General features: G+C 40.9%; 1 protein-coding gene across 4 annotated transcripts; it reads left to right on the top strand.

The window, feature by feature from the left end:
- The first annotated feature begins 99 nt into the window (after positions 1-99).
- LOC121192035 lies at positions 100-27,791 on the top strand. Of its 4 annotated transcripts, none has more exons than XM_041053579.1 (49): positions 100-373; positions 5,314-5,382; positions 5,916-5,940; positions 6,078-6,095; positions 6,516-6,581; positions 6,875-7,011; positions 7,087-7,203; positions 8,500-8,557; positions 8,645-8,692; positions 9,137-9,205; positions 9,585-9,724; positions 10,136-10,267; positions 10,385-10,442; positions 10,556-10,636; positions 10,831-10,886; positions 11,018-11,086; positions 11,204-11,228; positions 11,320-11,349; positions 11,604-11,672; positions 11,777-11,916; positions 12,188-12,307; positions 12,478-12,535; positions 12,772-12,816; positions 12,921-12,977; positions 13,072-13,220; positions 14,196-14,297; positions 14,388-14,436; positions 14,526-14,606; positions 15,255-15,941; positions 16,037-16,114; positions 16,383-16,519; positions 19,020-19,121; positions 19,296-19,353; positions 19,450-19,598; positions 20,019-20,934; positions 21,041-21,162; positions 21,257-21,370; positions 22,017-22,074; positions 22,414-22,548; positions 22,788-22,889; positions 22,982-23,155; positions 23,522-23,854; positions 23,941-24,015; positions 24,100-24,236; positions 24,347-24,478; positions 24,730-24,787; positions 24,875-24,955; positions 25,091-25,171; positions 25,363-27,791. In XM_041053579.1, exons 1-49 carry the CDS (start codon positions 347-349, stop codon positions 27,087-27,089), a joined length of 7,551 nt encoding a protein of 2,516 aa, XP_040909513.1. In that variant the 5' UTR covers positions 100-346; the 3' UTR covers positions 27,090-27,791. The 4 variants fall into 4 exon arrangements, with proteins under 4 accessions (XP_040909513.1, XP_040909512.1, XP_040909511.1 ...); XM_041053578.1 differs by having other exon boundaries at positions 23,519-23,854; XM_041053577.1 differs by having other exon boundaries at positions 23,486-23,854; positions 24,350-24,478.
- The last annotated feature ends 165 nt before the right edge of the window (positions 27,792-27,956 follow it).

Below are 27,956 nucleotides of genomic sequence, written 5' to 3'. Positions count from 1 at the left end.
CCCATCTGAACTACTTGGTTTCCATATGCATAATGTTTGTGCGCAACAAACCAGCAGCAGTGACACTCAGCTCAGCTGCATGATTTGACGGACAAGAGGGGAGGAGTCAGTCCGCTCTGCTTACATCCCCACAGCTGCAGGCAGTCGCTGTGTGTGGACACTGGCAACGTGCTTTTGCCAGGCTAGTTTTCCTGTGGACTCGAGCTCGGCGGCTGTGTGTTAAGAGTTTTATGTTCCCGCAAGGCGCATTTCTTTCAGTAATTCTGCAAATGGCAACTTCGCGTTCGCTTCCTGTGTGGAAAGAAGTGTTTTCAGTTCGCTCACGGCCGCAGTAACTGACCTGACCATGGTATACAACAGCCTGGGCTGCCAGGTGGGTGAATCTGTCCGTGCTAATGGCTTTGAGAAACCGCGCTTGAAAAAAAAACGAGTCAAGAGTTTTTGTTAGAAATCTGGAATCTAGTCAGACCTGATCACCTCTCTTGTATTTTCTTTTTTATGGATGGGTGAGTGACATGCTTTCATCTGCGCTTTTATTCCCGGAATTAATTCAGTTAGCATGAGCTTATACACTAATGAAACAAAAAACAAAAACGTTTTTGGCCCTGCTATGTTGCTGTTTGGTTGTCAGTGCTGAGGGGGGCAAAAAGATGAAGTGAAATGTGAAGTTTCATTTCTCAATTCACTTCACCAGACACCAACTAAACCGTGAGGTGTGTGTGGGCTGTGTGTATGCCTTTATTTTTAACATTTTATATATTCAAAGTATGCTACCCTTAAAATATGTGTATGCTCTCTCATAATCATTTATGTTCATGTACCTCTTACATTGATTTATTAAGAATCTGTGGTGTCCATGAGAATGTGAGAATGAATGATCTTCACTGAGTTACTTTATTAGATACCTAAAGTAACTTAAGTCTTCAATGATGAGCAGAGAGCAGCAGGATCTAGTGCAGATTAACCACGGGCTGGTTAGTCACCCTGAGTAAGGCTTCTCTCGTAAGAGGGTAGCTCTCTCTCCTCTATGTTCTTCAGCCATTATCGATTCTGCTTATCTGTCAGGTTTTTTTATCAGTTCCCTTAAAGATTCCTGATCACTTTTCTGTGTGGGGAAAACCTGGAACCACAACCTGGTACCCAAAGAGGGACCTCTCTGGAGTTTTGAGAGAACTCCAAGGGCGAGAAGAGGAAAAAGCAGAGCTGAAGATCCTGGTTCAACGTGACAATCCGATGCTGCCCACTCCCGAGTCGGGTAGCAGCACCGAATACTGAAGTAGCTCTTAAACCAGAAAGAACAAGGGATTTTAGTGCCTGTGCAGAATCATAGAACTGGTCGAGCCAGCTAAGAGCAAATTGTTACTGTTCAGTCTAAGCCTGAAAAGGTAAATGGTCAAGGAAGGGAGCGATATGAAAAGGGTATGCAAAGCTAAGAATGGGTAGAGCTTAAGAAAACTATCATATCCAAGGCTTCATGTAGGTAGCCCAGGAGTTTAGGTAGTCATGGTAGAGATAAGATAACAATTTATTGATGCCACAGCAGGGAAATTAACTTGTTAGGCAGCTCACAAGCAAATCTCGCCCACAGTGGAGGCGTCACAGACGGTGCGAGAGAAAACAGAAGAGGGGTAAGCGCGGAGGAATCCGGGACAGGCTAGCAGCTAACCCACACAAGCCTGCCATCCCATTATACTGTCCAACATACGCTTGCTGGACAACAAGCTGGATCACGTACGTTTACTTCGGTCCACCATGTGAGTGAGAGAGTGTTGTGTCTTTGTATTTGTGGAAACATGGCTCAACAACAGCTTCTCGATAGCGCCATTCAACTCGACCGGCTAACATTGCTATCGTGCAGACAGAGCTCTTGTTGATGGGGGAAAGACTCGCGGCAGGGGACTCTGTGTTTACATCAGTGATGCCTGGTGTCGCGATGCTGTCGTGATCTGCAAACACTGTTCACTGCTGGAGAACGCTATCATCAAATGCAGACCGTTCTACTTTTCGAGGGAATTCACAGAGACTGTCACTGCCTACATCTGCAAGTGCATTGATGATGTCACAGACACCAAGACCATCACCGTTCGGGCCAATCAGAAGCCATGGCTCACAGGAGAGGTCTACAGGTTCCTGAGGGTGAGGAGTGCTACCTTCAGAGCTGGGGATGAGGTGGGCCTAAGGACGACAAGGGCAAACCTGTCACGTGGCATCAGGGAGGCTAAGAGGCAGTATTCCAAGAAGATCGCGCAGCTCTGCAGTGACAGCAGAGTCTGTGGCAGGGGATACAGACCATCACGGACTACAAGTCCACACCACAGACTGTCGACAGCTCCACCTGTCTGCCGAATGAGCTGAACGAATTCTTCGCTCGCTTTGAGGAACACAACAGCACCCCTGCACAGAAGACTCCACCCCCTCCTGGCGACCAGGTGCTGACTCTATCCCTGGCCAGCATGAGGAGATCCCTCAGCAGGGACAATGCATGCAAAGCCCTGGGTCCTGACAACATCCCTGGTCAAGTATTGAGAGACTGTGCTGCGGAACTCACAGATGTCTTCACAGACATCTTTAACACATCACTGAGTCAGGCCGTTGTCCCCATGTGCCTCAAAACCTCCACCATCATTCCTGTGCTGAAGAAGTTGTCTCCCTCCTGCTTCAACGACTACCGTCCTGTTGCACTCACCCCCATCCTAATGAAGTGCTTCGAATGGTTAGTCATGCATCACATCCATCCGGAAGGACTGAAGAGCCTCCGAACCAGAACCAGCAGACTGAGAGACAGCTTTGTCCACCAAGTTGTCAGGATGCTGAACTCTCTCCCTGTTCTGCCGTCCCTCCCCCTGCGGACCTCTGCACACATGAACTCTGGACCATCACCCACATCCCCCTTCTGAACTCCCAAAGCTGCAAAGCTGAATACTGTGTGATCAATATTGTTTGTGTTTTTAAATTGTTTCTTTTATGGATATTTATGGAGAGTTATTTTTTGTAAAGTATATTTCAGTTCTTGATCTTGTCTCTAGGGGCCATCTTGTGCCCGGTGTCTCCAGTGAGACAACTAATGCTGAGCTTGTCCAGGTCTGGGCTGCCAGAGTTGGTGGGGAGGTGCAGGAGTGTTGTGGTGCAGTAAAAGATATTATGTACAGTTGAACAAATGGACGAGCTCAGCATCCGCATCAGAGAGCAAGCCATTTGTTTGGGAAACTGACAGAGAGTTGGATCTGTCAGCCTGTCCTGCTACCTCTGTCTCCCATGCAAATGGCTCTGTCTGTGGGCTGCTGTGGCTCAGGTGGATTTGCAACTTAATCCCAGATTCCTCCTGTCCACATGTCGAAGTGTCCTTGGGCAAGACACTGAACCTGAAGTTGCTTCCAATGTGCAGGCCAGTGCCTTGAATGGCAGCTGTCGCTATTGGTGTGTATTTGTGAATGTGTGAATGAGAGACAAAATTATAAATGGCTTTGTAAACCGCCAAGGTAAAAAGGCGCTATGTAAGTGCAGTCCATCTCTGTTTAAGGCACAAGTAGCCTCCCTTCTGCTGGGTTTCCTCTTCTTTTGTTTTGTTAAAAAGAGTGTGCAGCAGCAGTGGGCCAGGATGGGCGTGAGACTGGGTGGCGCGTTCAACAGTCAGGCTATGGTTTGCACTCTTTTTATTTCTTTATTTTACTTCTTTATTTATTTTTTGGGGGAAGAAGAAGGTTCTCTTCTTTTTTAACTGGGCTGCTAAGTGTCTAAACTGAGACATTCCCGGTGGCGATGGCACATTCATTAATCTGCTGCCTGTAGCACTCACAGATCCATGGACTACGCTAACAGGCCCTTAGCCACCAGTAAAATTACAGCTAGTTTCTCTGTCCAATGTCTGGTTGTTACCGTGGGCCCCTCCGCAGTCACCCTGGCTCACTGGATCCGTCCCTGACTTAAAACAACATGTGAAGCTTGAGGTTTTGTAGAAAATGGCTGGGATTAACTCAGACACTTAGTTGTGAACCATCTTCTCTGCCCATTGTCTTCAGCCTCATTTTGTTTTATCTGCTCTTTTGAGACACTCTGTCCCTCTGGCTGTTCTAACTTGGTTTTGCTTCGTCAGTCTCATCCTTAACACCATAGTAGGAGCTTTTGCAGACACAGAGGGAAAAGAACATGGTAAAGTGGCCTCATTGACCCATTAAGAGGGGTTATATTCTCTCTTATGGTAAAGTACGGTAACCCAGTCCAATTCTTTATCTCTAGGCCTTTTGGCCATACCTGCTACAGTCTGAGTCTCTGTGGCAGAGATCTTGTGTGAAAGAAGGTGCTCTCTGTGATGTGTGGCTTCGGAGAAGAGTCCCGGACAGCTTATATATGGCCCTCTGCTAAGCTTGATGCTTCAATCTGCACGGGTGGTTGCACCTGCCTAGTTAGAACAGAACAAGGCTGGTTGCTAATGACGATCTTGCAAGCAAGAGAGAGGAAGGTACCTAACATCCTGTTTCCTGTTCAACCTTCATAGAGAACATGTCTTTGAGTGGCTTTTCAGGCAAAATCACAGATGAACAAGAGATATGGTTGAGACATTCAAAACCAGAGAATTCATGTACAATGAAAGTGATTATGCATAACTCAACAGTAAAATGATTAAACACTTTAGTGTATAATGTTTGAATAAGAGTAGAATGGTTAGATTAGTAGATGATTAAATAATAACAGCATGATTAACTTGATTAAATGAATGATTGGTCAACTATTATCCTTGCCACCATCTGTGATCATGATAATATCCAACCAGTCAATGAAAGTATGGCCATGTTGGTGCTGATAAGATCGAGGATTGTTGGGACTAACTTGAGGAGGTATCCTCCTTTTAAAATAAAGAAAAAAATTAAAAATGAAGACATACACAAACGTGTGTACCTGTACAAATAATTATAATGTCTCATTATAACATTATAGATTATAGTGTTTAATTTATGAAGATGAATGCCTCATCTGTGCCCTGGGACACATCTGCTTACCCATCTATGTAAGCAGATGTACAATTCCAATTCCATATAAAGTTGGAGAAAAGGCTGCTGGATTATTTTGCCACGGTATGGAAGGCGAAAATCTTAATTTCAGTTTTGGAGGAGCTGCAAGGAGGGACTAAGGCTGTTGGCTGTACTGGTGGGGGTTTACTAATGTACAGCAACAGAAAAACAAGCCTGAGATTGGCCCGGAACAAGATTTGTGGGTGAATATGATCCACAAATCTTGGCTCATGTCAACAAATGTCCCCTCATTGTATTCTGTGTTCTGCATAGCTGATGTACCTTTTTTTTTTGTGTGTTGTAGGTCTGTCTCAGCAAATTTAACTCGGTGTCTTATTTCAAGAAACATGTGCGTTCAGAAGAACATCAAAAGGTGGGCATTAAACTTTGTGTACACTTAATCTAATTATTCTCTAAGTATTTTCTGAAATTCACATTTCCACTTTAAACCATTCACCAGCCGAAATAAAAACAAGGGGTTGGGTGAAAAAGTAGTTTTCCTGTTGGCTACTGTAAATCCATCAACTGGCGACATGCATATATGATATTACATGTCAATGGGCACTCTTTGGACCAGGTCAACAAATGATCCATCGGACATTGCCTGGGTAGAGGCTCAACCCTCAGATAGTAGTTCTAACCACCTGATTGCAAATTGCAGTCAAATATGTTGATGGCCACTTGAAAGTGTTTCTGTCCCATGAGCAGCATTATAAGGTGAGCGTTAAACCTCGAAGCCTTGACCCATTAAAAGGGAAAAGAGCAGTCCTGTGTTTGACTCAGTTTGTGCAGTTGTCCATTTAACCTTAAGCCTATAATGTGAGACAGTTCCCTTATTCCTGTTGCTGCTTTTGCCTTGGCATTAATAAACCACCCTTGCATGTTTCCCTTGTTCTTTACTCCCAGAAAATGAAAGAAGTCTTCCAGAAAGGTAAAGCTTTTTTTTCTTTTTTCTTTTTTAAAAAGATTTTTTGTTTCTTGCATGAAGAAATACTTGTTACCCAGACTTAATGTTGAGTTTAATAATCTTAGTTTTTCTTTTTTTGTCCTTCTTTGCCTTCTTTTTAGCTATACATAAGGGACCTGGTAAGCCTGCTTTTTCTCCTTCTTGTTAGTGTTAAAGTTGCTTGAAACCACTTAACCTGTTTTCATCGTATATGTCCTTGAAGCCTATTGAATCCCATTTTTGCAAAGCTATTGCTCACAATATGTAGTGTGAGACCAGCCTGGGTTACATCGAACTTTTACTTGCTAATGGTCTTCTTCTTCTCTGCCTTTGCAAGACAGTAGCTGTGTTTCTTGACACATTACCACCACACTACCACTACCGTGGACTAGTGGAATAGACTGAAGCGATGCACACAGTCATTGACACATTTGAATGTCATTTTCATACTGCTAGTGTCTCAGCTCTCTGCCTCTTAACTTGAAGTTTAAGGTTGAATTTAAGTGAGTGAGTAGTTCAGATACAATAATTTGTTCTTTCACATTATGTTTGCTCTACAGGTTTCTTTCCCTCCATTAGTATTATGGATCCACTTGCCCAATATGACATCAAACAGCCCATTGTAGGTTAGTAAGGTGTTTTTAATTACACTTTATGTGGGGTACAGATTTACTCTCAGGAAAACCCAAAGAGGTTTAAGGCTAAGCATCAGTGTTCGTTCTTTACCTTGGGAATAGTTGTTGGACAAAACATCAACAACATCTCAAACATTTCTCTTAAAGTCTTACAGATACACAGTCTGTTGTGCAGATATATATTTTTAATATTCTCAGGACACACATACACAGGGAGGAGGTTTAATGAAAACCATTCATCATGTTTAAAGTATTTATACTATTTTATATGTCCTTTCTTCCAGGCGTGTCTCTGCTGACATTATGTTTCAGTCAAGAGGCACAGACGTTTTTTTACCTGTGCCATGTTTGTGAGGATAAGTGTCCACCTGATAAGATTTTAGTCCACCTTTCATCTGGTGACCATGCCAGCAAGTACTTTGTAAGTGCTGAGCATCATAAAAATTTTTAAGTTTTAAATGTGGAAGCAAAACTTCATTTGTGTTTTGTATTTTAGAACTACACAGACCCTAACGTACTGAGTTTCTCCTGGATGCCCAGCATGGATATGAGAGTCATTCTTAGGCCTCAGCTCATAAAGGAAGCCGATGAAAGAGGACCTGGAACGCTACAGGTCTGTACCCAGGGGCCTGGAATGACAAATATAATATATAACAAAAAGCGGGGTCCAAAAGTCTGAGACCACTAGTCAGGACACGTCTATTTTGCATTTGTTTCAAATGTAATACTAATGTTTTTGTTATAAGTGATAATATTAGCCTAATGATTTGAGCGAAAATTTGGATCTTTGAGAAAATGTACGTAAAATGTGGTCTGGGATTTGTGGTTATGTAAACGTTGTCTGTAGAAGCTCCTTTTCCCATCTTTCCATGTGCTGTGGCCCTCCTCCTTGTCCTCCCCTCTGCAGAATGTTTGAAGGTCTGCATCTGCAGAGAGTATCACACACTGGTGTGTCAAGTTTTGTGTAATGTGTCCAAACCCATCTCTGTATTCTTCCAGGAGAGAAAATCCACTTGTGTTCTTGTTTTCTGCTTATCTTGCACCTGTGGCTGTCTTGGGCGCCACTCTGTCTGTTACTGCTGTACAACAAGTGTGTTATCTCTCATGCACATGGGCTATGGTATGATGGCAGTGTAATGAGGAGATGTGTGAGGCAAGTGTATGTAACATTAAGAAGAGGAATAGGCTAACATGAGATAAAAAAGGGACATCATTAGATATCAGGCCTGCAACAAACAAAGGAGGGAAGTTGGGTTTTGATGCAAATGAACACACACCAATCAAATGAAGGGAAACAGAAAGGGACAGGCCCAGTTCTGCCCAGACCTGTCCTTGAACCTGGTCAAGAGTCTGCCACTGGTCGTGTGTAAGGTCACGTGCGGTACTAAAAAAAAGATGCCAACAGAAGCCAAACCTCCATTAGAAACGTAGTTATTTGATACAAGGTGGGAAGGGCAAAATTTTAGACACAAATAGGATCATCCCAGAAACAAACAAGTAAGGGAAAAGGGGCATGATCAGACATGCCCTCTGGTCTGAAACACACTTACAGTTTACAGTATAAAAAATTATGCACACATGGTTAAAATTAGCTTTTCTGCAGAATTGCTGGGGCTTTTGAACTCTGTATTGAAGAATAAAGCTCTATGGAATCAACATCTCTGGTCTCCAGTGTTTGGAATTGACTTGTGAATGAGTGAATGGGATCTTTTTGTCTCTTGTTTCCTGTCCATGTGGTCCTTTAATTGGATAATAATTTCATGTGGGAGCCTTTTGGTCCCTAAACTTTGAAAGTCTTTACTGTGACTTCCTCAGTAGTTTTGTGTGGTGCAAATGCATGTCCAAATGACTGCTGATTTTTAAATTATATGGGTTTGTTATGTGTTTTCACCATATTTTCTCTTTGCAGATGTTGGATTTACCTGCAAATCTAATGAAGAAGCTTGGAACAAGTACCTACTCTCAAGGTATATGAGTCTAAGATTCCCCTATGGAATATTTGAGAATTTTATTAAATTGTATATTAATGAAAATGATCTGATCCTTATCCACAGTGATGTCCACTCTCAATGAAAATGACAAGCTTTTCAAGGTGTTACAAGGTGTGTACTTGTTTTTCCCAGGACTCTTGTTTATGTTGAAGGATTAGTCCAGACTCTTTACTGCTTTATCACTCTGTTTATACTTCCCTTTGGAAACAGCAGCCAAGAAAACACCACAAGATCCATAGCTGTTCTGTAAATTTTAATCGTATGGCATGATCCACGCTGGCTTGAAACCTCAGCTTTTATTATGGACAAGAAGTGAAAGCCTTTAGAAATAATGTAAATGTAAATATTACAATAACAGCTGCAAAAATAACCAAATCAGCCCCCACTCAGAGGAACAGTCTGTGCCTTGTTGTAGTTCAAGGTGAACACTCTCTCAGGCCTGCACAGGATGGGAGTATAAGTCAAGATAAGCAAGGGCATGGGCTGATATATGAGTATATCCATAAATGGGTTAAACAGGAGAAAATGCTCATTATTTTTCCATCATCCTTCTAGCTGCCAAACCAAAGAGGACGATGATCCAGACATACCAAAGAGATGACAACAGAAAACATCCACTTCTTGGTCAGTAAATGTACCAAACATAACACCTGGTTACCCAACAAAATGCCAGGTTTATCCTATGAATTAAAGCAAGATTAAGTGTTGGATGCAAAATTCTGCTGGTAATGAAAGACCAGACGAGGAACATAAAGGAAAAATGTAATGATCTCCCAACATAGCATATTAGATTTAATGAATCAATGTACAAATTAAGTGAATTCATTCATGTAGAAGAATGTTTTCATATGGGACACCTTGCCATGTCACTGTAGTGATAATCATACAATACTGAATTCAACAAAATGAACTCAGGTTTGGACACGTTGTTGTCCCTTCTTAGCTGTCCTTTTGAACTAAAATATCTTCCCCTTGTCTGTCCTCTCTAATCATGGTCTTCTAGGCATGCAGCACATTATTGAATGCATTTGTGTTGGACCAGTTGAGAAGAGATGCTACCTCTGCACTCTCTGCAACCTAACTTTGGGCACTCGCATGATCATCAAACATGTCCTCAGCTTTGACCACATCTTTTCTTACTTTGTAAGTAGCTGCGACCATATAAGTTATTATATAAAACAAATCACAGTCTTGAGAAGAAATCTAATGAGGACTTAATGCTGCCGTAGGTCAAAGTTTTCATTTATGTCGTGTCATAACATTGTGGAAGTGGGAAATGAATGTACTTTAGGATGAGCTGATTGCAAGTTGGTGGTCAAAGGTCATTTTGTGGTCATTGGTGACACTAACCTTGGACCATGCTAGCAACTTGAACTTCAAAGTCACTTGGTACATTACTTGAAAGTTACTTAGGTCATGCAATTCTTACAACAGAATTGTTTTTGTTCTGATGTCATGTCAGTTTCTGGTATGTCTGAGTAATGAGCAGATGCAGTCAGTACTGTTTGTCCTCCTGTGGGGTATTGGTGCAATTCACAACTCTAATCTGTGCAGAAAGCGTGGCACCCATCTACTTTGATGTCAAAGGAAAGCTACAATAATTACAACAGATCCTTCGCCTCCATGATGCTTGATTTTGCAAAACAGACGGAAGAAATTCATGGGACTGCAAACACTGAAATGAAGGTAATATAGTTTACAAAGTCCTTTTAGTGCATGGATAATAGGTGTACTTGTTTTCAGTTTTCCCAAGTTGATGCATTTGTTTATATTAACATGAAGCTCTATGGCTTCCTCTTGCAGCAAGTGACCCTGCAGCCTGCCGAATATACATCAGTGAATTTCACCTGTTATGCAGAAGGTGGATACTTCTTGTTTTTCTGCTTCCACCATGTTGTATTTCTCTGAATGTACTGAACCTTCAGTGGAGCCCAGAATGATGTTTTACTAACTGAACCTTTGGTGACTTTTAAGCTTTGAAGAAACTGGAAACCATCACAAAGGAAAACGGCGGGAGCAGCTTGATCACGAGCATCAAACCAGGGAACATGCTGAGTATGTATTATTTCACTGCAAGTTAGTCTGTCCAGTGGACCAGTTCACCTGTTTGAGGCTGTTTGTCTTGCACCTTGTCTACACCTGTTTTTTTTAATGCTGGATATTTCCCTCAGTCTGATCAACATTTTACATTAAACAGCATGGAATTAACCACTAAATACTACTTCATCCCTCTTTTTTGTTCTTCGTAGAGTATCGCACTGTGTCAGCATCGTCTGTAGCACCATCGTACAAACTACGCTGTCAGGTGATAAATTGTGATTTCATAGTGACAGCCTTGATGTTATTACTTGGACATACAGTATATTATCTTTTTTTTTGAGAACACTGAAAGCACGAGTTTGTTTGATGCACTGAACCTATCCCCTTTTCTCGTAGGACTGCAGCATCGTCTTTCCAACTATACTTGAGTATTTGAAACATTTGTCACAGTGGAAACACAAACAGGTACAAGGAGAATTTTTTCAAATCATCCCACAGCAAATCTAAAAAAGAATTTGATTATTCATGATATGCTCCAAAATCATAACTTACTCAAGATATGTTTGGAATGTTTTTCCTCAGATGTTGAAGAAAATATTTAGAGAAGGTACCCGTTCACTTTCCTCTCATTTCCCATATTTTTGTGTGTTGTGAAGCTCATTTGAATATGATGTGATAATTTTCCTGCTTTCTTTCAGCTGAAAGAGCTGATGGCTATGGCAAAACAGGTACAATTTTCTCCTCATATGAAAACATGCCACAACACTTTGAGTAATGAATAACAGTACAGAACACTGCTGTAGTCAAAAGGTCTGAAAATAAATGTAAATCTCTGAGCCTTTTTTAAAAATACCTTATTAAGATACTTTTTTTATATCGTAAAACTGATTTAGCCTCACACAGTGAGCTGGTCTATGGTCATTTTTTTTTACATTTCTTTACAATAATTGATGGTATCACGTGTTCCAATAATTTGTGTTAGATGGGATCCTCTGCGAGCGCTTTTACAAATACTGCCAAGAGAGATTGAAGCAAAATAAACCAGCTATTGGTGAGTTGACTCACTTATTTTCATTGTTTTTTTAAATTAGGTTTTAAACTGAAAAATATATAATTTCTTTTTGTCTTTTTTTTTTTGTTTGTTTCTTTGATTAGGTATATCCCTGGTCGTGGTGTGTGTGAGCACTGAGTGTCAGGCAGAACCTATTTATGTGTGCTTTGCTTGTGAGGACTGTTTCCCAGAGTCCTTTCTCACTCAACACTTTGAGTCTCAAAAACATCTCATACAAACATTGGTGAGCTTTTGTTGAAGTGGTTTTCTTAAATGATTTGTTACTGGCTGCACCAGTGCAGCTGTCTGTGCATGTTTTCTGTTGCAGATTCAGCTAATGATTTTTGGTCTGTAGCTACCACAATGTTTATTTGGGGTCCTTCCTTTTTTTTCAGTGAGTTTAAGTAATTAAACTTGTGCACATAATGTTTGGGAGTGAATAATATACTGTACAGCCGACTTCCATGGAATAAACTATTGTTTGTAATAACCAGCTTTTCTTTTCATTCTTTTAGCTGTACCAGAACCCCTGGCGGCTCCCTTTCGCCTGGGAGAACGACCTGGATGTGAAAGTCTTGAGGTCAAAGGTATGGGAAGAGGAGAAGGAAAGAGGACCAAACCAGATGATGCTCAAGGTAAAGTGGAAAATCAAATAAATTCAGTCTCAAAGGCAAATAACAAAGGATTCCACAGTAAAGCTTGTTAACACAACAGAATGACAAGGTTGTTATTCAGCAGTCATTTTCTGCAGGAGATATAATTTTCTTTAGTCATTACTCATTTAAATTTTTTTTTTCCTTCTCAGGTTCTGGATATCCCATGCCAGATATTTCAGAGCCTCATCCCACCCAGTTACCCAAAAGGTCAGAACTGGTTTTGCATCAGATAACCCAGAGATAGTTGAGGAGACAGACTTGCTGTATCTTTCCTTTCTGCACTTAAACCCTCATACCTGCACATTTCCCCACATAACTATTTTCATTCATGGCTTTAGTCATGGTTGCCACAAAGGCCTGCTTGAACAGCATTCATATCCAAAAAGGAGACGCGAGGGGGGTTTAAAATAATTCCAGTGTCTCATACTTGATTTTGTTTGCAGTGATGGAGAGACTTGAACTACACCACACTTACTTAAAGCAAGAAGGTCAGTGGTGAAATTATTTCTGAGAACTAAAGAAGATGAAATAAATTCTTTGCCTTGATTACTTTCATCTGACTTGTGTATGTTTGTCTGTTGCGCCAATGCAGTTCCACAGTGTGAAACATACAGCAAACTCCAACAAAATGAGAGATTTCCTCTGCTCGGTGAGTACTACTGGAGAGGGAAGAAAAGCCTTGCCAGAAATCAGAGGTGCATTTTGTATCTTTCTGACTTTTCTTCTTGACCTCCTTATTGTAGGCAAACAGTTCATGGTCATGCACGATGTGTGTATCAGGCGGCATCAGTCCACAGAATTGGGATTTTTGTGTTTGCTCTGTGAGAGGAGACTGGTAGATGGTGAATGTTACGCTCATGTGTTCAGCCGGCAACATGTCGCAAAATTTCTGGTGAGTGTTTTTACTCTTAACACTTCTCATTACAGTATTTTTCCATTAATTGTGAGTGTTTTTACCCTAAACCTCGCTCAGTACGTTTAGGAATTATTTGGGGTGCCCAGGTTGTGCAAAAGCAGGACTGTACTAGAATTGACATTAGGAGCCCTGATTGAGCCACATACTGTGTATTAATGGGATCAGACTGTGTTTGGGCATTATATAATACATAAAATACATATTTTCATACTGAACAAAAGTAAACAAATCTTTGAGAGAAATCTAGAATGGATATCCTGAAATTTGAAAAACATAAATTCTTTGCATTTTTTGAAAACCTTTTTTAAAAGACTCATTCTGAAACGGTGGAAATACTTCGATACTGAGGGTTACAGCAAAACCAAGCAGAATGTGTGTTAGCTGGATGGTTGCTAATGCTATATGTGAAGCTTGATCAAAAATAGTTACAGTAAAGTAGATGCGAACTACAGCTTTTCCCAGGTGAGAGCAAAATGATCAATTTCATCAATTACCTACAACTACATGTTGTGTCTAGTAGTAGTTAGTGAATGTTAAGCTTAAATATTGTTAGGTTAATGTTAGGATAAGGTAGTTAGCAGTGCTGAAATAATTAATTAGTTGACTTCTAATGACTGACTAACAGAAGGCACAACTACATGGCAACAATTGTGATAAGACTATTGTAGTTCAGTCTACAAAATACAAAAACTCCAGTAATTAGCTATGCAGTACTTTAAAGTGCTACTTGAAATACTTTGATTGTTCAGTTTCCCAAATAGTAATAAGTTGCTAAAATACAATGTATCACCACCCAGTTTTAGTTAGTTAGTTAGTTAGTTAGTTAGTTAGTTAGTGTCAGTACTGTTAATGAGCTATAGTTGTTTGTCTTCCTGGAGTCCATGACAGTGCATGACGCGCACAAATAGGTACAGTAATGTGCTATATATATGTGTGTGTGTGTTTGTGTAGGACTGTTTTCACCCAGGCTCGCTGAGTTCAAGCACTGACACTGAGACCCTACTGGACTTGGCAAAACAGGCAGCACGTTTTCACCCCATATCACATGTACAGGTAATCCATATCAGAAATCACATTTCTGTACCATCTTCGTGTGGCCTCTCCTCTTGCCATGCACTTATGCAATATTTTCTGCCTTCAAAGGTAATACAGCTGGAGAAGCCCATCTGGGAGCCATGCTCCTACCACAGAGGTGAGTATGTGTATTGCCACGAATGTTATACACTATTATCTGTAACTGTGAATAGGTTTCTTAATTATTTGTGTCCTGTTTTGTTCCAGCACAATCTATCGTGGCATCTGCAAAAAGAAGACATGGGAGAGGAGCGCTTGAACCGCCAATAACACCTTCAAAGACACTGGGTAAGCCCACACAAAAATATATTAACTAAATAATTTTGTTTGACTTCAGCCATAATGACTATGAAAACATTTGTTTTGGAGTACTTAAGTTCTGGGTTCACATGGTGGGTTCTGTGGTGGCAATTTCTGTTAAACAAATGGCAAAAGCCAAAACTTAAAGGTTAAATAAGTTTAATTTTGCATTTGCAAATGGACTCACAGCACATTCAGGTGAATGAGCTGAGTGAGAGCCCAGAAAAGATGAGATTCCAGTGTTTCATAAACACTGATATCTTCAAGGACAGGGAGTGAGGATGAGTTACATATTATCTTGCACTGATACAGACCCTGTCTTACCCAGTCCTGTTCTTGGACATTAGCAGTTTCTGCTCATAAAATGTAAGGTTTTGTGTCACATTTTCTGTTTGGTCACAGTCACGTGGTTAACATTGGTTCTTGATTTTTTTCCACTACAGTTTCCATGGCAATGTGCCCTCATATGGGGGCACATACGGTTGCCCGGAAATCCACTACTACTAATCTCTTTACCTCACTCATTATTTTTCTTTGTTTTGTTTTGTTTTGATGTGTTGCTGTTTGTGTTATCATTGCTTATTGAATGGAAGCTTGACAAAACGTTGTGAATAATTTTAATCACACGTTTTTCAGTCCCCAGGAGAACCCAGAAAGAAGTGGCCAATTATTGTGTGAGAGACAACAGTGAGAAAAACAGTAAGATGATGGGGCGGTCTGAGAACCAGACCAGTGAGAAATCTACAGACAACAATGGGAGCACCCCGAAAAAGATTTCAGCAGAACCCGGTTCTGAAATCATCAGTAAAGGCTGTGTAGAAAGTGAAGAAAATGCAGGAAAAGGATCCCACAAGGAGACTCCTAGTGACAAAGAATCACAGAAGAGAAGAGAGATGCTTTCAAAAACTAGCCCAGATGAGAAAAAGAATGCCAGTAGGGAGACATACCAGTCGATAAAGGAGGAGAAGGCAGAAGAGGCTACAATAAGAACACCAAGTGGAAAGATCCCAGAAAGCTGCCAGAACGCAGACAGAGATAGTGGAGCAGAGACTGGGAAAAAAAGTAGCAAAAGCAGCAAAAATGTCCTGACACAGATGAAGGGTTACATACACAAAGAGAATGAAAGAAAGAGGCCGAACAGCCTGTCTGAAAAATCACAAGAGCACACGTGCCCCGATGGGGATCTGGGGAGAGAAATGGGCCAGAAAAGACAGCGGCTAACCTCCAAAGAAGACACATCTTGTGAAGAACCCCAAAAAATGCCAAGTGGTGGACTGAAGGAAGAGAACGGCAGACCCAGTCACAAGACTGCACAGGATAAGGGTACAGTATGTTAAATGTCATATTGGAGTTTGTGGAAGTTTTGTCCCAGTGTTTGTGTGAAGCTTAGTCTGTGGTTGTCTACGGCTCTCTTACAGCATCTTCTAATGAGAACCACCAACAAGTAATGCAGTTGTTGCAGTATGTCAAGATGAGTAACCGAGAGCCTGTGGTTGGTCAGTTTTTTCTTTCTTTTTTAAAATATGCATACATTTAAGTTTTTTTTTTGTTTAAAATGATTTAGAGAGTTAGCTTTTAATGATGGAGCAAATGGATCGTCAGAAAGGAAAATGAAAAAAAAAACTGCACTTTTAGTTATTGCATTGTGATTCCTCCTTCACTCATTTTCTATTTAAATAATTTCTGTGAATAAAAAAATATTTCTTGCCTCCTGAAAGACTGATAACACGGTGTTAACAGTTAACAATACACTGTATTTTCTAGGCTTAAGTAAGCTTCTTGAATGCCACTGTGATCAGCGTGACCCCATCTACCTCTGTGAGTGCTGCTCTCAGACTATCCCAGAGAAGAATATCATCAGCCATATGACTGGATTTGACCACCAGAAGATGTATCTAATGGTGAGTGAATGCTTCAGTCTAGGTGAAAATCGCCATTTCATCCAGACTAGGTCAGTTTTTTGATTTGTGTAGGTCTGGTGCTTTTTTGAAAAGGTGGCAGGAGGAGTCACGGGGAATGAAATTAGACTTGTGGAGCTAATTTCCTGCAAAAACCTAACAAATGAACAAATAATGTTTTACAAATGCCCTACGAACTCAGGTCGATTTTATCAGAATGTTGATCGTGGTGTGAACTGCTGGTGATGATGTGTGTGGTATGAACATTTGGAGGGGGCGGGGTGAAGGAGAGAAGACACATTGTGATTGTGTATTTGATTTATTGAATTTAAATTGTGCTTGCCTGTCTCCTTTGTTGCACTGCTTCCTCTGTCAGACCAGGAACAGCCAAACCTAGACTGTAGCTGTCCATTTGGTTAAAGAGGGGGGGGAAACAAATGTGGTAGAGTGGGAGGGGTGTTTTGTCTTTTGTGGTGAAATGACCAGTATAAGTATCTTATAGAAATATGTGTTTTTAAAGTAGGTTTAAGTGAACTTCTATTTGATAATATGCTATTTGATATTGTGATTATTGTAAGTATGCTGGAAGAGATAAGTGATATAGATTTCTTGAGAAGGTGCAGTCCACCAGTATAAAAGTGAGGAGGCTGTGGTGGCCAACTCCAGAATGCAGCTCCAGATTGTAGTTCCTGCCTTGGGCTGTCGGGGAAATGCTGTCTCTCTTCTCCCCGACTTGATTAATAAGAAGGGATCACTGAACCTCAAAGTCTTCAATTTAAAATACACTTTATTCATAGAAAGTATATATGGGTAATTCAGATGCAGATATCTGGAGACCTGTGACACACACACTGTACCTTCTGTCACAGATCTAAAGAAACAGTTCAGAACAGCTCATTATATGTCGTAAGTAACCCCCCCATTGCACACCAAGAATCTGACCCCCCTGGGTTCAATTGCTTTTACAACTGTTTACCAAGCCCTTTTACAGTTTATGACACCATTTGCAGTTCAACCTTGCATGACCTAATACAACTGATCGGACAATCAACAACTTAGCCTTCCTATGACCCACAGGGCCCAAACTCCAGGGGCATAGCAGTTTAGAGTGAATTCTTTTGTAGTGTATTATTTAAATTTTTTTGAGAAGTAAGTTTTTTTTTTCTTTTTTTTCCCCGTTTTGCTTAGTTTTCTCTTTCTGGTTGGCCTAATGTGCACTTATTACTGTAAGGTTTTTGAACAAGACTCTAAGTTTGTCAAATAAAAAGGAATTTGGAATTGCTCCAGACTGCCATAACTCATTGTTGGGTACTGGGTTTCTCGGCCACCCTCACACATCATTTACAGTCTTGTGACCGGAAATTGTTTGGTTCGTTTTGCATAATAATATATTTTATATTTTGTATTATCCGTATTATTTTGCTAATGGTGTTTTTTTTTTTTTTTTTTTTTGAAAAAGTTAAATGAAAAAGCTCCTGGCTTTTTAATTTACCTGAGAGTAGTAAAGACAGGAGAAGGTCGTCAGTCTGTGAGGGAGGTCCGTTTTTGACGGTCTACATGCCTCAAGGTTAGAAAGTCTTACAGTAGTGTCTTATTAATCTTAACTGGTTTATATGATGATATGCTGATTGTCAGTGAGCCTGATAAGGTTGAGTTTTGATTTTGATTTAGCGAACGCTAAGTTTGGATGTAACATTAGGTGTTAACGTTATTTCCACGCTTCCAGTCTCATGTTAGCGAGCTAGCTAGCTAGCTAGCTAACTTGTTATTCCAGATTTTACTTGAACGTTACTGACTTTAGGGCTCCGTGAGTAGTATGCTATTATGATAACAGCAGGGCTAATACTATCATAACCACAATATAATTAAATAATTAGCTTTTTATTTGTTTTGGAAAGTGTGGCTAATTCATGAAACAACGGTGTAGACATTTAGCTAGACATATCTTATCTGCAATGTAATTAAACTGAGCACCTGTTGCAGTAGACAAATTATGTAGCTTGAGAAGCTGAATTTAAAATTTTCTAGCGTGAGTCTTCCCTTTATCCTTATGATAAAATCCCCTGTAAAATCAGTATTTTGAAGCTGGCATTAAAAAAAAAATTCTTCCTGTGCAGCATGTGGGCTCAAATCTTTTTCATCCCGGATGAGTTTGCATCCCTGATTGTTTGTTTATATCAAGTTTATATGTCAGCAGGTAAAATGGTGGTTGTGCTGCACATGTTTTCCAGCTGCTCCAAATAATTTTTACTTTTCCAAAAAAACTATGAAAATTCACTCTCACAGAATGAAACTATAGCATGCTGCTACAAGATAGGATCTAGATCACTGACAACTTAATTTTAAAGCTTACCATAGTCATTTTTTCTTTACAGGATTAAAGCCACCTTCCTAGCTTCTTTTTTCTGGTCCATAATTTCTGTCATGTTCAATACATTCCTACTGGTTTATAATCTGTTTTGCAGTACTGATGCCTTTTGCCTGTGTGTGTTTCTGCCATTAGGGGTTACAAAAAGTCCTACCTGCTCCAGGGAGGCACCAGAGGAAGAAAATCAGAGAGTTGGCTGCTTTGTTGGAACAAGATAAAGGATATGGAGAGGCTCAGGTTTGGGTCCGGCCTAATTTCTTTCACTTGTCATGTGATAAGTTATACATGGTTATAACTATAAATTTAGTCTTAGGCAATGTTAGAGAAAAAGCTTAGGCAAGACAACTGAGATAAACTCAAGCCAAATTCAATAATAGATTTTACTAATTGTTGTTTGTGTCTGGGCTTCAGGCTGTTGACCTGCATGAAGAGATTTACAATAACCTCTCAAAACAAAACTTTAATTCAGGTAAGGGTACACCGTTCCTTCATTTTGAGCATGTATGTTTTTTTTGCACTGATTTTTGGTTGAAGTAACTTAAGTTTTTTTTAATTATCTTCTCAGCGATACAGACAGTGAAGGCGCTTTTGGCTCAGCAGGACAGTGGCCATGAAGTCCTTTCAGCTTCAGCTATGTCTGGTGTTCAACCGGTGCACACCTCAGTAACTGTTCATGCTCAGCACGAGGTCTGCTCTATAACAGACAACATCCAGGTCAGTCAGTTTGGCATCTCTTGGTTTGAGAGAATAATTTTCAGTGTCTTCAGTTTGTCATAAGCCACCTGCATGCTGAGCTCAGGAAACTGATAATGGGAAAATGCAGCTTTTTTAAAATAGTGATAAATACTGTAGCTTATGTCATTTCAGTTTATGTTTTATCAGATAGTATGAATTTAGAGTTGAGATAAGACAGAGGGGAAATTCACATCTTACAGCATCAGCCCAGAGAGGTAGGAAACAGGAAAGAACAAAATTTGAGCCTGAAATTGGTCACCTGAGAAGATAGCCGGAGCATGGGTTGTATGTCATGAAATTACCAAAAAAAAGTTTCAGCAAGTCAACATTTTATGTGGTGTGTTCCTGGCTAATGTTTGATCAATGGGAAGTCTTAAATAAGGCTGTTTCATTTCAAAGGTGGTGGAGATTGATCATGATTCAGAAGACTGTGAGGCACAGCCATCCTCAGTAGCTGCAATCACCATCTCCAAAAGGAATGAAGTCCCTCCTGAATCAAAAGCAGACATCAAAAAGACCCAAATCAAAATCCCTGACTCAGCTGACACCAGTCTGACCGTTTCCACAAGCAGTGAAGCTGTCCCCAAACTTACATCCGCTACATCCGACTGTACTACAGGCACCACCAAAATGAGAGAAGCAGCCTATAAATGTGTAGCAGCCACCTCCAGCGCCACTGCTAGTACCTCCAAACTGTCTGCAGCCAACCCCAAATCTATCACGACTGCCATATCTACGGCTCCCACCTCCATCACTAAATCGACAGCATCTGCCACCATCTGCATGGCAACCATCTCTAAATGTACAGCAGCCTCTGCCAAATTGACAGGAGCGACCTCTACAGCTAGTGTGACCATCTCAAATACACCCTCAACTATGGCATTCGCAAAGGGCTCCAAACCACAGGAAGACAGAACCAGAGCTGCATCCAAAGGTACGGCGACTTCATGTAAAGCTGCACCCACCTCTCAGATGGGACCCAGATTTGTGCGTGAAGCCGGCCATAGAACTCCTGAAACAGCTTCCAAACTTAAGGTCTCATGTCAAACTGGAGTGACAATTGCAGCCACTGCTACAATGGCTAAAACATGGGTTGAATGCGAATATACTGAACCCTCTGCCAAAACTGCAGAGCATATGAAGAAGTCAGTGGGAGGCAATGCTGAGTCTGCACCACACATTCATAAGGGAAATCCACCTGCTGCTCCCCACCTGACCACAGCCACATCTGTCAGGTCTGAACACAAGAATCCACCGACACAGCCATCGCATACCCCCACGACCAAGAAGCCGATTGCACAGCCTCCTAAAGTTGGTAAGCATTCTTATTTATGTAGGAAAAATTACTGAATAGGTCTTTAAATTCCTCTCTTGTCAGTTCATTTTGATTTTAATCAAAGGTCTGCATATTTGTTTTATAGGCTTAAACCACCTGATTGCAGTGTCATGTGAAGGAAGGCAGCAAGTCTACTGTCAGCTGTGCTCAGTCAGGTTGAAACGCTCCAGTCACGTGCTGGGCACTACCCACCAGTATAACTATGTGGTGCGTGCTTGATTACTCTCATTGTAGGAAGTGAAACTTGTAAAGTAGGGCAGTATTACAGATGTGAACTCTGTGCTTTGAATTTTCTTACTAGAAAACGAAGTACCCGGGGTGGAACGTCAAGCTGTCGGAGTTGGAGAGTAAATTGAACAAGATAGTGGCCCACTTGGCTGAGGTTGAGAAAGATCTAGGACCTCAGAGCATCCAGGTGACCTGCACAACTCTCTTCATACAGTCAGTATGATTCAAAGTGAACAGCCTGTGTGGTTGTTTATCGTTGTGTATGTTGTATCACATCATTAAAGCAAATTACAACCACTTTAAGTAACCCATGAATAACCATTTTAATAAAACCTAATTTTATTAAGGCAAAGACAGTATAATAGATTAAAAAAAATAATAATGTGGTAACGCAGCAATGAATGATTCTTTGCTTTAACTGATGGATCAGTACAAATAATTGAGAGTGGTCTTTAATAATAAACTCACATAGATTGATGTGGTTTACATTGTAAATTATCTTATCTTGAATCACATTTCTACTGCTTAGGGAGCCTAAATTATTAATTGACAGTGTTGAAATTATCGAGATGTTCTTTGTTTTAGTAAAATGCAGTGTAGTGAATTATTGTACATTGGTTCAAGGTATTAATTTTGGTAAAACTGGTTAAGAGATGGTAAAGTATCCAAAGGAAGCAGAAGGCTTGTCTGGAGTGGACTGTAATGAAACAGGTACCTATACATTAGAAGGAACATCAGTAAAGTAAGACGGCACACACTTGTACATTTATTGAACAAAGCAGTTTGGTATGATTTTTAGTCAGTGTGTGAGTGATTGTGTTTCTTTCTGCTAGAGAATGGAAGTAATGAATGATGTGTACACAGATCTGGCTGCTCTTCCAGAAGACAAAGGTAAAGACTTTCTAATGCCCCTAAAAAGAAAAACAGGAAAAGAAGAAGTTTTTATTAAATATATTATCTGTGATATATCTTATAATGGTCTTATAATGATCAGAGTAAAATTGAGGAAGTAAAGGGTTTATGATGACCAGTGGTCAATGATACAAGGAAATGATCATAATAATAGGATGTCAGATGTGTAATGTAATTTTACCATCATTATAATGTTCTTAGGTAACCCTGCACAACTGGAACACATGATTTATTTATTGATTTATTTATTAACTTCTGTGACTATGAAATGTAGTATCATTATCCTAATTATTTGTCTCTCCCTCTCTCCATTCTCAGCTGTAGAAAGACTGAAGGCAATGGTGAGAGAGAGGGACCTGGAGGTCCCATCATCCTCCACAACTGACACTGCAGAGGCTTTGAAAGAGGAAGTTGCCTTCGCCAGTCCATGCGAGATTTCAAGCCCAGATGATGGTAAATTCAAGTGTCATTTCAGAGCATCAAGTCTGAAATTATCCTTGTTTTTCATCCACATGCAAATACACCTGAACTCATATTTACATGCCTAAGTGGATATTGTCATCTTTGGATATATTGTCACTATATTGAGATGTATTTTTTGTGTACTTCTGTGATGTTATTGGAAGGCCTGTGAATGAGACACACAGATCTGAAGTTACATCAGACCGATCACTGCAATTTTTGTCTTACAGGGATGTACATGCCACAGAATGAAATGCCAGAACTTTCTACAAACAACCAGCCAGAGCAGGAGAACAGACACGAGCTCCACATGCTATTGGTCCAGAAGCCAGGTAAGAGCACAAATGCAAATGATCCTGAGGATCTTAAAAAGATATTATTTTCAAATTGCCTGCTACTGAATATATTACTTCTCTTAATCCAGAAATGAAATCCAACTTGAAAGAGGTACCAGATCAGTCAGACAGAACTCAGAGCTGGACTGATAAAGACCCAGAAGCGAATGACCAGATACCAGACCAGCTTGAGTCATGTCTGAGTTTGAAAAATGACAGAGAGCCCATCCCAGCTCCTCGCATTCAAGATGCAGACGTAATAGGTATAATGAATTTGTGTTTCTTCAACAGAAAATCAAACTACATAATGTGCGCATTTACAGTCGGACAATTTAGAATTATTTCTGCTGTTTAGTCACTGTCAAACAGGAAAAGTGTGTAAATTTTAAAGAGCATGACTTTTGCAGCATTCATATTTTTTAACCACAATTATTTTTTGCTATCTGTGTTTTGTTATTTTCTAGAGTGAATTGATTACACATTTCACTGCACATAAATGTAAATATAAAATGTCTTGCAGTGTTTGTCTTTGCTATCTTGCTGTTGTCTTTTTTATATTTGTCTCTTCCTTTTTCGTCGTCATTCATTTACAGAAATCAGCCCTCTCTCTCATCCTTACCTCCCAGCAGCCAAGGAAGAGAAGCCTTGTGATTGTGCACATCCTCTAGCCACAGACTCAGAATCTGCAGGCACCTTTGCCCAAACTACTTATACACGCCAAGAAACACCTGAGAACAGACAGCAGCAGGAGAGGAGTGACCCAGAGATAAGAGACACAGAGGAAACATTGCCTGTAGTGTCCGCCAGCCCAGACCTGCTCTCTTCTGCAGCTTCGGTGAATACAGAACAGCAGAACCAGTCAAGACCCAGGCTCACAGCAGAACATGCACCAAAACACCCAGGATGCAGTCCAGGACCTGGGCAGCAAAATAAATCACGTGCACTCCCAAGCATTTCAATAGGTAGGAATTATGCATCTACGCTGTATGAATCGGTGGCTTTTTTTCATTTAATGTACTGATTGGTTCATTTTGTATTGGTGTCATAGCGGAAAAAACTCAGGGCTGCAGTAATTTGTCCGCATACTTGAGGGTGATGGGACTGGACACTGAACCAGTTATAGGTGGGTGTGTCACGTCATTGTCCTATTATTGCATGTCGTTTCACGAAAGTATACAAGATGTTAAGGGTAGTGTGTCCTCATCAGGTATGGGCTCCGTGTGGGAGTGTCGAGGGTTAGAGCTGAGGCAGTCCTTCTTCTTGTGTGAGAGCTGCAGCGTGATGCTCTCCAACAATGACATTTGTCAACATATGATCAGTACTCATCACCAGATCCAATACATGGTGAGTGGTGTCTCAATACAACTTTGAAAACCTCTGAGCAACAAATGCATTTACCTTTGTTGTATTTGTTTGCACATTTTTTAAAATTATACTGTATGCATGTCTTTCAGCAGAGGAAGTATCCTAAGTTTCTGGAGTTCTTGTCGGACAAGGATCTTCTCCCGCAGATGAAATTGGACATTTTAAAGGGCGTTGCCTGTAAAGTGTCACAGCAGGAGCGTTTCAAAAAGATGGATGCGCAGGTATCCTGTTACGTCCATGTTCAGTGCATGGGTCAGAATGGGGTAATTTGAGCAGGATGTGATTTAATGATGTATTACAGCACTTTCTAATTAGCACCGAAAGAAGCTGTTTCATTTATGGTGGATAGGAAGATATGTTTGAAGATTTCACAACTGTGAATTTATTTGCCAAAAAATGAATTGATGCAGCAGGAAATTACATATAATCATTATTCTAATTGTTACTCTGTATTGTGTTTTCTCTCACAAAGTGTGTACTGCTGGGACACGAGCTGTATGAATGTGTGCGGAAAGCTTCCATCAGTGAAGGTAGGTCTAATTTACAACTGTTACAGAGTTTCTGGTGCATGGGAGTGTATAGTAATCGATTTCAACTGTGCTGATTCCCTTTTGTAGCTTTAGAAATGGTACAGAGCATCAAGAAAAAGCAGAAACTGAGTGCCCTCTGTCTACCTGTCAGTCCTCCACAACAAAGAGGTGAGTCCCACACAGTCCTTTAACGGTGTTTTTGCTTTTTTCCCATTCCTGTGCACAGCTTTACTAAAGTGAGTAATACCGGTATTTATGTATGAGTATGGCTGTGCGCTATGAGATTTTATTTCTGTTGCACAGACAAACAGCCTGAGAGATGGCAGAGTCAAGAGGGATCTCTTCCAATGGGGGCACTTGAGACAGACCAGAGAGCTGACAATGGTTTGTGTTGTATGTGTTCATATGTATGCATGTGCCTGAGCCCCAACTGAGGCCGGTGAAATGCTGCTTTGGTTTGTGCACAGTATACTACAAGTACTGTCCCACTGGAAATCCATTTCTTCAGACTTATCAAGAACTCAAAAATGGGGCTTATCATTTTCCTTTTCTAACTCTTTCTCTCTCTCTCTTAGGAGCAAGAGAAAAAACAGGAAAACATCATTTGGAAGAAAAGACTGTGATATCTAAAGATGAGGATGACGTCAGACGTAGAACAGTCTCAAGTCCTCCGAATGTGACTAATATCTCCTCAAAGACGGATCCTGTGGTCTCTCCGTTTCCTGGTCCTGGCCCATGTCTCAGTCCTCAAGAGACCGACAGGAGCCCTTTTATGCCACCAGAACTCAGACCACCAGTCTCTCAGCATCAAAGGCCTATCCCGGAGTTGCAAGTGAAACAAGCAGAGGTGCACTCAGAATCCCAGTTGTTCTGTACTGTTAGTCCTGAAACTATTCAGACCATGTCAGTGTCTCCCAGAGATAAATACCCTGCAACAAGGAAAAGGCCAGCTGACACATCTGTTGAAACACTGGTCAGACCTCACACCAGTAACCCCCAGCTCGAGGATCCTTTGCCTGCCAAATGTACACGCAGCTCACTGCAGCAGCACTGTCAGCTCAGCGCTGAACCACCCAACAAATCCACTTCTGTTAACCCTGCTGCAACCTCTACCCTCCTGTCTCAAAAGGATGGAGGCATGAGACCTGGATCTGATGAACCAGACAAACCTATTGTGGACTTGACACGCCTAATAGCTCTGGTGAGAGATAGGAAGTCTCAGAAAAATGTTCATAAACCTGAGACTGCTAGCTGCTGTGCTAACAATTCATCAGAAAGTGGTGTGGAAAGAAAGTCGGACTCAGAGTTTGTCTTGAAATTGGCTAATGACAAAACAAGGTGGAATTCAGAGGGTCAGCTGGGTAAAGATACCGTGAAAACAAACCTGCCATCCACTACATCATCAAAGGATGTGTTTTCAGCAACACCTTTTGTGGTCGCGGGCTGTGAGAACCAACAGGTCGCCCCTAATCCCAACTCTTTTTTCTTTGCTAACAACGCACCTCCTGAGGGCTATTCAACAAGGGGCAACCCTTTGTATAGAGCAACTGAAGCCAAGGCCATCAGCACCATGTTACCTTCCCCCAGCACCGCTGACCCCAGTGTCAGTGCTCAGAAGATCTTTGGAAATGTGAACCAGCGCAAATCTAATCTCATCTACTGCGCACCCACAAGCCATAACACAACTCAGATATCACAGCCACAAGGTAAGACAGAGACTGACACCACTAGTGTTTTTCAGCTGCCCATTAACCCCAGCGTATCCACCAGGTCAGACCCCACTAACCAGCAGTTTATGGGCAGCTATAAATTACAGGACCACACTGAGGTGAACAGAGGCATTCAGGTCACTCACAGTTTCTTCCCAGTTGAGACACCAAACTCCGGTCACATTCTGGCAGGAGGGTATGATCAGTACAGCCGAGTGGCTACATCTCCTGTTTCTTCTGAGGCTGTTTTAGGTTACACCACGCCAGACAACCCTCCTATTTACACTTTGAGCTTACACAAAGGGTACACTGCAGGCATGTTTTACCCAAACCAGATTTACCCAGAGCGGGACGCAATCCAGGTCAGTCTGCAATCATATGGACACAGTTTAGCAACTCCAAGACCCCCAGGATCGGTAAGCCTGAAGATACAACTGCAGCAGCAGCAGCAACCGCAGCCGCAACCGCAGCCACCCTCCTCATGGACAAATGCCAGTCTGGCTGCTGGAGATGGCATTGAGATGGCAACCCGTGATGCTGCCTCCTTAGGCACTAATCCATTCGCCTCTCCAGCCTACAATTCTCAAAGGTAAATTCACCTCAATTCAGCAACCGAAAGAATCCTTCCAACTCTGTCCCGAGTCCCACCATTCCATGTGTTTATGTGTAAATATAAAGGCACTTTTGCTTCTGAGGATTTTATCTAGATGGTGAAAGAGAATATATATATTTCAGTATTACAGATCCATAAGCTTTTTTCAAGACATTTTGCACCTGTTAAAGAGAAAACAGTTTTGTTATTTCCTTATTTTATTGAGGTTTTTTTTCAGTTTTTCTTTTATCAGTGCTTTTTAGGTTTAAAAATATGCAAATCAGCACCTTCACCATCTTATTTTCAGTGCGTTTATGTGTTCACAAATGAACAGTGTTGTATATGTAGGAGTTCTGCTTTTTTTGCCACGGTTTGGCAGATGTATAAAACGGGTTTGTGCACCTGAAACACCCAAACAAACTGACTTTTTAATAGACATTCATTTTAAAATGAAGTTAACAGATTTTCTGTTGGGAGCAGAGATTTCAGGATACTATCAGTGTGTTTAAAACTGTTGCTTTGACTGTGAAAAATAAGTTTGTGTAAGTTTGATTAAAAAAAAATTGAATTCATTTTTAATGTAATATTTTCAGCAGTCAGCAACTGTGATTTTGGAAGGAGTTTTATATTCATACTTTGTTCATTTTACTAAATTGGTTGTAAAATGGAAATCAGTTGAATGTGAAATAAATTGACATTTTTTTCCCAGAAATTGTCTTTATTTTTTTTTGTCTTTACTAAAATTAGTGTATTTTACTCTCAATATCTTGGTGGCCAAAGAGATGTAATGTTCAGCACTGATGATTTTGCTTTGAGAGAAAAATTGCTGCAGCCCCTCCTCCTATCCTGTTTTGTCTGACTGACTGAC

The sequence above is a fragment of the Toxotes jaculatrix genome, chromosome 13, assembly GCF_017976425.1.
Source record: "Toxotes jaculatrix isolate fToxJac2 chromosome 13, fToxJac2.pri, whole genome shotgun sequence".
Lineage (NCBI taxonomy): Eukaryota > Metazoa > Chordata > Actinopteri > Toxotidae > Toxotes > Toxotes jaculatrix.
The sequence above is the reverse complement of the archived record's forward strand: the minus strand, read 5'-3'. Positions and strand labels throughout refer to the sequence as shown.

Coding starts and splice junctions, on each gene's coding strand:
- LOC121192035 (XM_041053576.1), top strand. CDS start 347: ATGGTATACAACAGCCTGGGCTGCCAG. Junction 9,725..10,135: donor ACCACATCTTTTCTTACTTT/GTAAGTAGCTGC, acceptor TAATCTGTGCAG/AAAGCGTGGCACCCATCTAC. Junction 22,075..22,413: donor TGCTCTTCCAGAAGACAAAG/GTAAAGACTTTC, acceptor CTCCATTCTCAG/CTGTAGAAAGACTGAAGGCA.